This window comes from Poeciliopsis prolifica, unplaced genomic scaffold, assembly GCF_027474105.1.
Source record: "Poeciliopsis prolifica strain line A6 unplaced genomic scaffold, Auburn_PproV2 SCAFFOLD085, whole genome shotgun sequence".
NCBI lineage: Eukaryota > Metazoa > Chordata > Actinopteri > Cyprinodontiformes > Poeciliidae > Poeciliopsis > Poeciliopsis prolifica.
The window spans coordinates 763,289-776,526 of NW_026562460.1; the positions used below are offsets into that span (position 1 = coordinate 763,289).

A 13,238-nucleotide genomic window follows, 5' to 3' on the forward strand; every position below is an offset into this window, starting at 1 on the left:
GATTTTTGTTACCCGCAGCACACGGGCTGGATGATTCAACTCAGGGCTGGATGGTTCAACTCAGGGCTGAACAGAACTGAGCCAGAAAGACTGAAAACAACTGTATGTGTGTGTGTGTGGGGCCATCTGTCAGGTAGAAGTTTACTTGCACCTTAATAGAAACAACAGTCTTTGTTGCCAGGAGATCTTAAGCCCAGCTCACACTACAGTGTAGACACATACACTCACACACCACCTAACATTTTCCAAAACAGAGAAAATGGAGCAAATAGAGCAGGATGATTTGGCCTCAATTAAACCTTGCCACTACTTACATTTTCCAGCAGTTTGTCCAGTTTATTCATCCTGTTTGTCTGAAAGACGTGCTGTGCTTCTGTGCTGGTGAATGTTTGCTGAAACATAAAACGAAGAATTTGGAGAGATTTTATGTTGTTGTCCTCACTGGTTGTTACATGACACATGTAACAACAATTAGTCAAATTGTGTCCAAGTCTAAGGTGATAAAACCTTTTGCCCTGTATACACATACACTGATGAATAAATGGTGGGATTTCATGTAGCCAGGCCGACCGCCTGATCACTCCGTGTCAATGTGACTGGTGTGTAAATGCTGAGGATTGGCATCTGTGTGTGTGTTGTTTCTCAGGTTAACATGGCTAAAGACCAGCACACGTTAATGCCATGAAGCTGACACAGTGATGCATAACTTATGAGAACTTTGAGTGCTTCAGCTTCCTTCTCCTGTTATCAGGGGTAAACATTAACATGGGTTACAGAGGTTACTGTGAGCACATACTAGTCCTTAGCTGTGTGCTCTTCTGTTGAAGAGTGGATCCAAATTAGACTCATTAGATGTAAAAATGTTTTTACAAATTGATCAACCGAAAGCCTCATTACATTTGGATGGCATTGTTACAGTCAGGTCTGGTCCAATGCTTTGGGCTTAGATTAATTTTTATCATAAATGCCAGTGGCAATATAATCTGTAAAAACCAGGGATGGCCTTCCTCCTTAGATTGTTTATGTCTTAAGTTTCTAAATTCTGTTCCAGAGCAGGAATGTGGACAGTGCTGTGTCGGTGGAACAGGTGATTGCTCTGCAGACTGTGACATGTGGTTCTCTCTGTTTGCAGCTCTCTGGTGGGTGTGAGCTGACCGTGGTCCTCCAGGACTTCACTGCAGGATGCAGCACAGAGCTGTCCATCAGCACAGGTGAGACCCGCTCACACCTCCCTCCTAGCCATCGGTTTAAAGTGAGACAACCATCTCTCTTGTGTCCACTGCAGGCCAGACCGTAGAGCTATTGGAACGACCCACAGAGCGGCCCGGCTGGTGTCTGGTCCGGACCACCGAGCGCAGCCCGCCTCAGGAGGGGCTGGTCCCAAGCTCAGCTCTCTGCATCTCTCACTCTCGGTCCAGTGTTGAGATGGACTGCTTCTTCAGCTCAGGGAAAGGTAGGAACAGTTCCTCAACATTTATCAGGAGAGTTCTGCTCACAGTCTGCTAGCAGTGATGCTCAGAATGTGCAAAGCAACCTGCAACAACCTGATATCCATTATGTCCTTTAGAGACAAAATCATTGCATAAAAATGATAATATTTATATGAACTAGTAGTACCTTCAGTTTGTCTTTTGGACAAACTGAAGGTACTAGAAGAATTGAGCTGCACTTTCTCCTGCTGGTGGTTTGTTGAAAGTGCAGGGGAATTTTTTTATTTAGAATTTTCTGTTGCCTTGGCCTCTTTCACCAGGATGAGACTCTTTTCCACAAAATAGAAATGGATTGGCTTCTGAATTCCTCAGATTTCATCAAAATGAAATACCTATTCTATTGGATGTGTTTCCCAAACAAATGCCACCCAATGAGACACATTCATACATTTTGTAGGACTTAAAGGGTCTGCTTCTGACATTTCATTACTGGGGAGTGAACATTGTCTATCTACCACAATAGTTTCTATGATTATCACTGTACACAGATGAAACTTGAGATTTGAGGGGGTTTTTGGTCCTTTCTGTTGTATTGGTTGTCTTTGTCCTACAGATGGTGCTATTGAGCTGTGTTGAATCGCATCATTTCGTGGTCCATATAGAAGGGAGGGAAGCATCAGGACACACGGCATTTCGTTTCCTCCTGCATCAATCAATAAATCAAGTTGATTAGTATAGCACATTTTAGCAATAAGGCAGTCCAAGTGTTTTGTCTTAAAAGAAAAAAAACACAAAAGTAAAAATTCATAAAAACCAACTGAAAAACCTGACTCAATCATTATATTTTGTCAGAGTCCATCATCAACACTCATTAAGTGTTAGTTTTTCATTTATTATGGTCCAAAATCAACTCTGAATAGGTGGGGTTGATCTTGATTTAATAAAAGTCAGTGTTTCAGTTATTTTGCAGTTTTCTGAAAGCATGTCCCAGGTTTGTGATGCATAGAAGCTGAATGCTGCTTCTCCGTGTTTGGTTCTGGGGATGCAGAGCAGAACCATAACCAGAAGACCTGATTGGCCTGAAAGGTTGATATAACTTCTGCAGACCTTTAAAATATCATGGCACCAAGCCACAATATTTTAGTTTACACAGTAATGTATAAACTAAGTATCTTAAAGTCTTTGCTCCAATAGTAGGGACTTTAGAACAGATTGATGTGTTCTGTCTTCTTAGTTTTAGTGAGAAGAAAGCAGCAGTGTTCTGGATCAGCTGCACTTGCCTGAATTATTTTTTAGGCAGACTTGAGAAGACACTGCTGCAGCAATCATTGCAACCAAAGATGCAACCAAAGACCCATGATCACGATGCATGCATGAGTTTCTCTAGGTCTTACTGAAATTTTAGTCCTTTGATCATAGGAATGTTCTTCAGGTGATAGAAAGCTGATTTCGTCATACTGGCTGTGCTTTACAGAAACAAAGTAAGGTTGTTGATGAAACTGACTGCTCTGTCCTCGGCTGCAATGATCAGGTTCATCCCTTATCTTCTCAGGACTTATCAGACATGCAGTGCTTATGACTTTGAACCAAGCTGCTCTAAACATTCTCCCTGCCACAACCAGTTGTTTTTGTGGTTTAACAGGCCTTGCTCTAGATGGGTTATGGGTTTAAAAGGTCAATATTTTTGCTTTGCAGGAGAATCAAACCTGCACACACACGGTGAGATCAACTGACTTACCTGACACAGTCATACTGTTTCTTGCTTTTGTCAATGACATGGTTACCTTGTGTCAGTCGCGATGCAGGTGGAATAACAGCAGCCATTACGCTTAGAAAGCTCACACACTCAAACAGTGGTGAGATGTCTCATATGTGACATCTGTTTTTACAACCATTTCATGACTAACTACATTGTAACACTGCAGTAACCTATCCTAAAAACCCACACCAAAACTCTTCTTTAGGCTCAGGTGTGTGTGTGTGGGGGGCGGGGGAGGTGCGTGTTTAGCTGGCAGCAGGTGTCTTGTGACTGCTTCATAAAGTAGGTCTCCTTGTCCTCTCTGAAAGACTGTGAAACTCTAAAGTGAAGTGAAAGAAAGAATAAGACAGATTAAAAGGCATGTCTTTAATCCTCGTTCTTCACATCCTCAGGCTGAAAAGCTTCCATTTCTTTTAGCAGCTTTTCCATTACTGGAAAATATGAAATAAAGGCACAAGAAAATGTTTCAAATCTACAAAAATTCTGCCTGCATTTGTAATAGGAGCAAGAATAAAGCTGGATGCAATACAGCTGCAATTGTTCATGACAGTAGGGTTGGATTAGTTAAACTGGCTGACAGATGAAGTCAGTGTGGTTTGTAACAGTTATTTGCCAGTCTGAGTCTCTGCCTCTCTTACCTTAGTCAAGGACTGCTTTCCGTACCGCAGTCATAAGACTGCGGTAAGAAAAGCTGCAGTCCAAGCATTCATACCTAATGTCTGCCGAATCCTGCTGGGGAGTGTCATCAGAAGATGAAGGTGAATAAAATGGGACACTGCAGTGAAACAGTGTTGCTGAAACTCTTTTTCTAGGCTATGTCCTCGTGTGTTTCCTGGACTGCTGCTGCAGTTGGTCCTTCAGATGGTCCCGCCTGCTGGAGGACCAGCAGCTCGGTTGAAAACAGTCATCATTCAGTCTGCTGTTATCCAATACTCTCTGGTGCTGGTACTAATACAAGTGCACAGGAACTGAGAGCTGAGTGAATTCAGTGTGATTTTACTGCTTTCATGGCAGGTTGTCATTCCTTCTGATCCTGGATTTGCTGGAGGTACTTTCTGTTGACAGTTATTTTTCTGCACCATCTCTTGTTATTTAGTCTGGATGGAGGGATGCAGCAAAGTGATAATCCAGCCTTCTGGTATCAACATTGACACTCCCTTTATATTGTTTTATTGTCATTAAAGAGGTTTAATTTAATTTTATATCAGACAAGAACTTCTTGTTGGAATGAAAAGTATAATGAATATAAATCAGCTGGCATCATTATTTATGTTGGACCTAACTGCAAATGGCTGGGTACCTGACTGATTTTATTTGATTGAAATACATTTGAATAAACTTTTGCATTAAATGTGTTTTTGTATTAGACAAGACCTTTACTCTTCAGGGTTGCTGAGACTTGTTATTTGGGAGGGGGACTGCAGGAGTATCAGACTATCTGGTTCTTTTATAACCAAAGCAAGAGTTGTCTTGTTACAATGTGAAGCTTGTCCTGATGGATGTTAAACTCCATCTGGCTGCCCCTTGTCCCTGATGGTTCTTGTGGTGTTGAAGGACACAATGTGGCTGTCTGGTTTGTGAACCTAATTTAGGGGATTTGCATATAATGTGACTTTGTTCTGGTCTTCTGTCCACAACTTTCAGTGTGCAGTGGAACGTATACCTACATTCTGCTGCAAATGTAGGTTTTGAGCGAGTCTCTGCTCAAAATGGAAGAGTTAAACTGTCTCTGTCTCTGTGTTCACGAGTTGCTGCAGGAAGGAGCAGGAGACAGATTGGGGCTTTGTCTGCTGTAATACGGGCTTTGCCCAAGCCTGATGTGGTGATGAGCAATCTGATTCAAAAACCAAAGCTCTTGATTTTTATGGTCACGAGGCCTGGATCATAAGCACATAAACAAGGTTCAGGATACAAGCGACTGAAATAAGCTTCATCTGTTGGTTAGCTGTTCTTCCTGTTAGAGATGGGTGTAAAGCCTGAAGGAGAGCTGCTGCTCAGAGATTCAGATTGCTCTTGGAAAGTCTGACAGAAGCCAGGCTTCCATGGTCTGCCGTCAACTGTTGGGCCTTCTGACCATCAGTAGATCACACTGGCTTAGTTTCCATTGAAATGTGTGCAAATATTCTGCTGATGTTGAAAAATCTAAATTTCACATTTGCAGTGTTTTCATTAAATATAAAATTAAATTAAAATCACACACGAATAAGCTTTTTCACACAATAAATGATTAAAAACTATGCCAATGATGGATGTCAACATTTATTTATAATTCAGCCATGGTGCTAGCGCTCATCATCATTGGAACAGCTCACTGAGGAAGTAGCTTCCAGTTAAATATTCTAAATCGTTGAAACTTATTCATCGACAAGATAGAATGTCTTGAGAAAATCCTAAGTGTCGCACACAACTTATCAATGTTCCTCAGATGTATATATTATGTAGGTTTTTTTCATAAAAGGTGTATTTATGGCCTAAAGTGTACTTGGCACATATCTGATACCTTATCTGATTAGACACAAATTTATGTGTTTACAACTGTCTTTCAACAATATATTGTAGACTTTGAACATCCACCCCTGCATTAGAACAGGTGGCTGTAATTTTAAGGTTTGTCTTTTCAATGTCAGAGGTCATTGACAAGAAAGCAGCTATTGCTGGGTGACCAATAGTCTTTATTATGGCACCAAAACAAAATAGAAGGGGGTTGATTGGCGCTTATATAGACCTGTTGCTGTTGCTTTGAACTATTGCTTTATAATAGTTCAAAGGAAGGACTAGTGTCTTCAGAAAATATTGGCTAAATACACTAGTATTTGAATTTTCTAAATGAACAAGCAGATAAACAAGTGTGTTTCAAAAAATATGATCCCCCCACCAGCCCGTCTCCCCCCCTCAGGCGGGAGACGGGGTGACACAGTTAAAAAGGAAACATTTCTGTTTCTGAGCTTTGAGGTATTTCCTACCTTTTGATAGGAACATAGAAACAATGTGAGGACAGATATTCAACAAAAAGGATGAGCCAGGGAAGTTCTGAGAAGAAACCACACACAGTGTTTTACCCGCATTTGCTGCTCTACACATACAGAGAAAGCCTCTACAGTAATTAATAGTGACTTCTGTTCCAGAGAAGTGAAGTGTGTCTGAGACAGTGGGACGGAGGATGGAGGAGGGACGGAGGGAGGGGCAGAAAGGTTTCAGGCTCCTCCTCCAGCCTCAGTTGGTCTCTCTTGCTCTCTCTGGATTACAGCAGTGTGGAGTGGACATTCCTGCCGTACACACACACCTCTAATCAACCTGTGATCAACCCAAACTAGTCAGAGTTTGCGTGTGTGAGGAAAAAGGTGTGTATGTAGGATGTGTGCTTAAGGATGGAGCAGGCCCAGCGTTGCTGTGGATGGTTCCTGGACCGGTGCTGCTGCTGCTGCTCAGGTGGGACAAGAGGAATCTGTGTGTTGGCATGTCTTTGTGTTTAAAGTTTATTTCCTGTGTGTGAGGACTGATGTACAGAACAGGTTTCTAAAAGAGCTATAAGCTTGATAATGTGTGTGTAACACTTACTGAATGAAATGATCCAACTGATGAAACTGTTTTCTTCTTCTATAAATAGCCATCGCTCCGGTGAAGAGAAAAATTTGAATGGGAAATGTGTTAAACGGGAAGCTGTGTCACACAGATGCAACATAGGCAGACACTTTCAGTTATTGGAGAATCAGATGTTGCATTGAGCAATCTGTTTTCCTGCAGTTCAGCCTGCTCCTCCACATAGTGTGTGTGCGTGTGTGTTGTGTTGTGACAGCCTGACGCACTTAAACTGGCTTAACTGGACTTTTTGAAGTAACCTGCAGTTCCTCAATCACAATCTCCAGCTGCGGAAAGCAGCTGGACATGTGCTACCAAGCTCCTGTTCATAATCTGTGTGGATTAGTTTTTTGACAAGAATGAAAAAAATCAAACATGACAAAATTAATGTGTTTAGTTCTGAATATACAGCCCAAAAACCGCTAATATCAAACTGTTTTGGCAGATTAGGAAAATGATTCAAAGGAGTTTGCCTCAGTGTCAATGAGTGTCAAGGGTTAAGCTCTGGCATGTACAAATCAGTGTGCATGGAGAGAGCCTCACTTCACCACACCCAAAGCAATACTTTAAGTTTAAGATGGCGTTACCTTAATGCCTGAACAGGTTGGTTGGGATAGATTAGTTACTATGGTTCTTTCGCTTTATAGTTCTGAGGCCACAAAAGAAAACCTGACAAGGTTTGGGAATGAAAGAAATTAGCTGGTTTGTTTGCAGGTGTAGCTATATTAAATACTATATCAGTGAATTCCTCTGACTTTGATGGAGGTCAGAACATATTGAAAGCTGTTGATATTTCAGACCAATATCTCCTCTAGTTGAAGGCTTTCCTTTGTGGGAGTTAATTTTGCTTTTTTACCCTCCAGATGATTCAGACAGGTAGAGTGAGAACCTCCCTTGCTTTCTGGATCATTTGCATTTGGAAAGACTCTTTTCTAAGCGCAGCCCTAAAACAACCCCTCACTGTTTCATGGAAGCTCAAGTCATTTAAAAAAAGTGACAAACAACTTGGCTGACAGAAATGGGACCTTTCTTTCTGTAATGCTGATGTTTTTCAGGATATGTGTGTGCATTAGGAAGGTAATTTTACACCCCCTGTTTTCAGTGAATGGATGTAACATTAAAATGAAAGAAATCTGTTCCATCAGCCACAGTGCTCTGCTTAAGAGTGACCAGTGTTATTGGCTCTGTCTAATTCTGTAGATGCTTCTCCAGTTTTCATAAACACACACTGATTCCTGTCAGAGGAAATGGAGCTGAGAAACACTCTGTACAGAACAGTTGGTGAAGTGAACAGAAAGATGACTTGAGCTTTTGCCCTAATTCTGCTCAAATGTTGAAATTCAAATATTTAAGGGTTAAACTCATTAAAGCTAGTGCAAAGAAAGGAAAAATGACAAGCTCTGATATGTGTCCAGTGTCTTGCTGTGCTGATGTATTGATGTATGTATATTAGTTTTTAGCTGAAATCTCCTCTTTTCCAGTGGTTGGCCTTTTGATTATGATTGAAGCAACTTTGTGGTAAAGTTGCATCTTTTTCTCACTATATTCTACTCTAACTAGCCTCTGTTTTGTGTTAAACCTGAAATCTCTGACAGAAGACTAAAGAGGAGGTGTGACGAGGTAAATCCATTTTTAGAAGCTGGTGTATTGTTTTCCTTTTGATGTGAAACCGGTTCATGTCTGAGTTCACATTTTATTCCATAGAATCACAGTGGATTTCTGGTGGCATACAATATCATCCAATCTTTATAGTTTCATTTTGTTAGTTCACTTTGGGTGAAACTGTTCAGTTAAATGTGTCAACTATGTGTGTGTGTTTGTTATATAATTTATATTTGTATGGAAGCACTATTATTCAGATTGTAGCCAAAGGTCCACTCTGCTCCATATAAGGACAGACTGTGGACTTTGCCTTCATGTTAGCTGTGTGTGTAGTCTTGCTTGGTATGTAAATCAACAGGTTTGACTGGTTTCTCTAAAACTGTTCTTAGTATAACTCAGGTCTCTATATGCCCAAAACCAGTTCACTTGTAGAGATTCTTAAAACAGTTGAGTTTTGGCAATATTAACTAAACCAATTAAACCACCCTGCTCAAATTTTAGTGTTTGTTATATTTGGAGACCAAATGGTTTTGCCTTTACACAGAATAGAAGAATGAGCCCCGACTGGCTAAGCGTCTCCTTGCTGGTTCATCTATCCATACCACTCTGTTCCATATGTCTATTGTTGACTGATTCAACTTTGTGAAAAATAAATTATACTCCCACATAGTATTGAGACAAGATGAGCCTTTCTAGTCAAACACTATCTGTCTTTTTCTATGTAATATTCCATATGATGTCGATAGACTTTGCAGCTTCCTTCAAAAACAAAACCTCGACATAATCAACCTGTCTGAGAAAAACTGAGGTGCCAGGTTGTCACACCTTCCACTAAGGGAAGCCTTCAGACCCAGCAGGGTGTAAAGGGTGAAAGACATCAGTGGTGTGAGAAGCTTTCAGTTTTATTTGCAAGTACCACTGCTGAACAACTCAGTTATCAGATCTGTCTTTAAGAACTTTACATTCCATGTCTTCATGGGTTGAAAGAATGTATGATGTATTATTACATGTGGTGTGTTTTTCTAACTCCCTGACCAACCAGTGACTTATCACTACATCACATCCTGAGCTGGAGGTCACCTAACCTTTACACAGGTTGATTGTTACAGAGCAGAAACTACCTCCAAGCCAAACAGTGGCGGGTTTTATTTGACCTCACTCACTGCTTTGGTCCTTAATTGACAACACTGATGACGAGGAGACATCTGACTCCTTCCTAAATGTCTTTTGTGACGGAGGCTTGAAATGGTCTTGTGATTTTTGCAGTTTCAGAGTGTAGCTCATTACGATACAGTCTTAAAAGCTTTTCCCATCCTAACCTCTCCCTCTGTAAAATGATTAACTTGAGAGTTTGGAAATAGCCCTGAAATTCCTTCCATGATTTATGTGGAGCAGCAATTGTTTCTCTGATGTAATCGATGGTGTCTCTCCTCCAACCTGCAAACTTCTAAAGCTAAATTTTATAGTAGTAGTCTCACTTGCTGATGCTCAGTTATTGTTTCACTCTTGAATCTTATAAAAGCAGCAAAGAAACGGATGATATTTTTGTCTTCCTGATTTGTAAATCAAAAGAGTTTAAAGTGGCTAATCCACTGCCGTGTAAGCGGCGGTTTAGCCCTGGAATCATCGATTTCTACTCAAACTCCAATCATAATTTTTTCGAAGATGTGCTGATCGTACACCCAAGCATTGGGAACTGGGCCACATTTAATTTATTTTACTTTCTTTAATAAGGACCTTGATCAATTAGCTTTATCAGCAGAGGTGTTGTATTTCCATAAAAACACTGTAAAACATTCAATATTTCATGATCCAGGATGCAATCCTTCCTGCTAACTGGGCTCAAATTTTAGAAGTAAATTCCCCCTCTTTTAATGTGAAACATGTTTTCTGAAATATGAGTTTCCATGAAGGCTACTGTTTTTAGAGTCCTGTCACAAAGTATCAATTCTGACCACAAGAACTTCTCCTTCACAGCTTTGCGTTTGCTTTCTCTTTCTTCACTAAGCAAAGCATAGCTTTCTCCTAGAAGTTAGAAGGAAGATTCAGATAGAATTTGTTGCACTGAACTTTACGCTGATTAACTCTCTGGCAACCAGATTTGCAGAATATGTGAATCAGCCTGCAGAATTTAAAATTATGAGTCCAAATGAGTCACGTACACAAGAAGCCTTGTATACTAGAGTTTGCAGTTTATAATAAATCAAATCTTTTGTAATTATTACTTTTTTTTGTTTTTGTTTATCAGCAGAGGTGTTGCTGATATTAACTGAACATGATCTACTTTACTAATTAAGGGGTAAATGTAACCGGATCCGATCTGCGTTGTGCTGGTTTTAAATGAGGTTGTTTATGTCTAATTAGATTTTTGTCAATTGCTGATATGTTGGTGTCACACAGTTGTGGGAGAAGTTTTTAGCATGTCCCATTCCAACACATCCCAAAAAGGCCATGTTGGACTGGGATCTGGTTACTATGGAGTGCATGAGAGTACAGTGATGGAGTGCATGAGAGTACAGTGATGGAATACATGAGAGTACAGTGATGGAGTACATGGGAGTACAGTGATGGAGTGCATGAGAGTACAGTGATGGAGTACATGGGAGTACAGTGATGGAGTGCATGAGAGTACAGTGATGGAGTACATGAGAGTACAGTGATGGAGTACATGAGAGTATAGTGATGGAGTACATGAAGTACAGTGATGGAGTACATGAGAGTACAGTGATGGAGTACATGAGAGTACAGTGATGGAGTACATGGGAGTACAGTGATGGAGTGCATGAGAGTACAGTGATGGAGTGCATGAGAGTACAGTGATGGAGTACATGGGAGTACAGTGATGGAGTACATGGGAGTACAGTGATGGAGTGCATGAGAGTACAGTGATGGAATACATGAGAGTACAGTGATGGAATACATGAGAGTACAGTGATGGAGTACATGGGAGTACAGTGATGGAGTGCATGGGAGTACAGTGATGGAGTGCATGAGAGTACAGTGATGGAATACATGAGAGTACAGTGATGGAGTACATGGGAGTACAGTGATGGAGTACATGGGAGTACAGTGATGGAGTGCATGAGAGTACAGTGATGGAGTACATGGGAGTACAGTGATGGAGTGCATGAGAGTACAGTGATGGAGTGCATGAGAGTACAGTGATGGAGTACATGGGAGTACAGTGATGGAGTACATGGGAGTACAGTGATGGAGTACATGGGAGTACAGTGAACTGCCTGTGATGTTAAATAAAACAGGTGGGGATGGTCTGAGCTTTGTGACGTGGTGCATTATCCTGCCTGAAGTAGGCATAAGAAATCTGCTGCAACAATTGTGAGCCTGTGACGTTTAAGCCATGGTCAGCTGAGACTAGTTGACCAAAAATGTTTCAAGACAATATTGCTTAGTAATGGCAAAATCTGATCCCAACATGTGAACATTGCTGTCGACACTGAGGCTTATTGAAACGTTCAACATTTTTTTGTTTGTAACATTTTAGAGATCCAGTGCAATTAGAAGTTTCAGCTAATAATAATAATAATAATAATAATAATAATAATAATCTCTTTTATGTATAACATAATTCCAGACCAGTCTGTCTGGAACAAACTTGAATCTTCTTCCTTCTACATTCTGATGCTCTTTGAACTTCAGCTCATCATCTTGACCACATCTCCGTTCCTGTGGTTGGTTGATTCACTGTTTGTCTTAAGCAGTGAGAATACCTAGTAAGTAGCCAGGGAGTTTAAATCAATTTGACTTGGCCCAACCCTTGTTTCACAAGTTCTACTAAAAATGTTAAATCCTGTCATTCGTCAGCTATGGGACAGATTCCCATCAGCAGTCATGTCATGCGAAAGTCTCATGTTTTTTCATGTTTCTGCTAAATATGGTGTGTGAGCTCTTGTGTAACCCTGTTGACATTTGGACTGGGAAAATGTCTCTCCAAAAGTTTCAGTAAAAATCTTCCTCAAACTCGGACAGCTGTTGTCTGGTATCTTGACTTAAATGCATCAGGCCGATTTATTTCCCAGTGCTACAAATCTCCGTTTACATCCATACAGAAACTCAACTGACTCAATTTTAGTTTTGACTTTAAATCCTTGGTTGATGCTCTTTTAACAGAGGTTATGCATAAATGCACATACAAAATATATAGATCTAATCAGATGGTTGTAAACAGCTTGTAAGCAAATGTCTGTCTTGGTTTACCTGCTTTAGGTTTGTCAGAAACAAATGCAAGAAGAAACGTGCTGCAGCTACCGTCTGTAATAACTTTCAGTGTTTCTTTCTCCAGTTCTATTTTCTGAGGTTGCCTTCCCTCCATCACATGTATCCACTGAGCTGTTGCTAGATATGTAAGGCGGAGAGCAGAGGGAGGTATGAGAGGAATGTCATCTTCCCAGATTAGTGTCTCTTCCTGTCATTGACACAAAAGCATGTGGGGAGGAAGGCGGTATGAGTGTAGTGTTTGTGCTTTCCTCATTTTATATTTATAATATTTCTCGTTGAATGTGAGAATTACAATTTGTGTTTCTGTTTTCTGTGTTGTGACCAGGCCGGCAGTTGTGTGTGTGTGTGTGTGTGTGTGTGTGTGTGGGTGTGGGTGTGGGTGTGTGTGTGTGTGTGTGTGTGTGTGTGTGTGTGTGTGTGGGTGTGACAGTCAGTCAGTCAGGTGGTAGAATTGATTCTGTCCTGTTTGCTGGAGGAAGCCCAGCCACCATTGGGACAGTTTGTGAAGCCACCCACTCTGGGTCACATGTGGACGCCATCTTATTCAGCTTTGTATCCATGGCTACACCTGGGAGGTGTACCCCTTTTTCAGATTGGAGTTTGAAATTTCCTTGATAATGCTTGAAACCTAG

The 13,238-nt window shown here is 40.8% G+C and overlaps 1 protein-coding gene across 1 annotated transcript in view; it reads left to right on the forward strand.

Moving 5' to 3' along the window:
- The window catches only part of kalrna (kalirin RhoGEF kinase a), a 142,626-nt gene that overhangs the window by 97,106 nt on the left and 32,282 nt on the right, over window positions 1-13,238 (forward strand). The window contains exons 39-40 of the mRNA XM_055022402.1: window positions 1,133-1,211; window positions 1,286-1,453. Of these exons, the coding sequence (XP_054878377.1) occupies window positions 1,133-1,211; window positions 1,286-1,453 (247 nt within the window). The remainder of the gene's footprint in view (window positions 1-1,132; window positions 1,212-1,285; window positions 1,454-13,238) is intronic.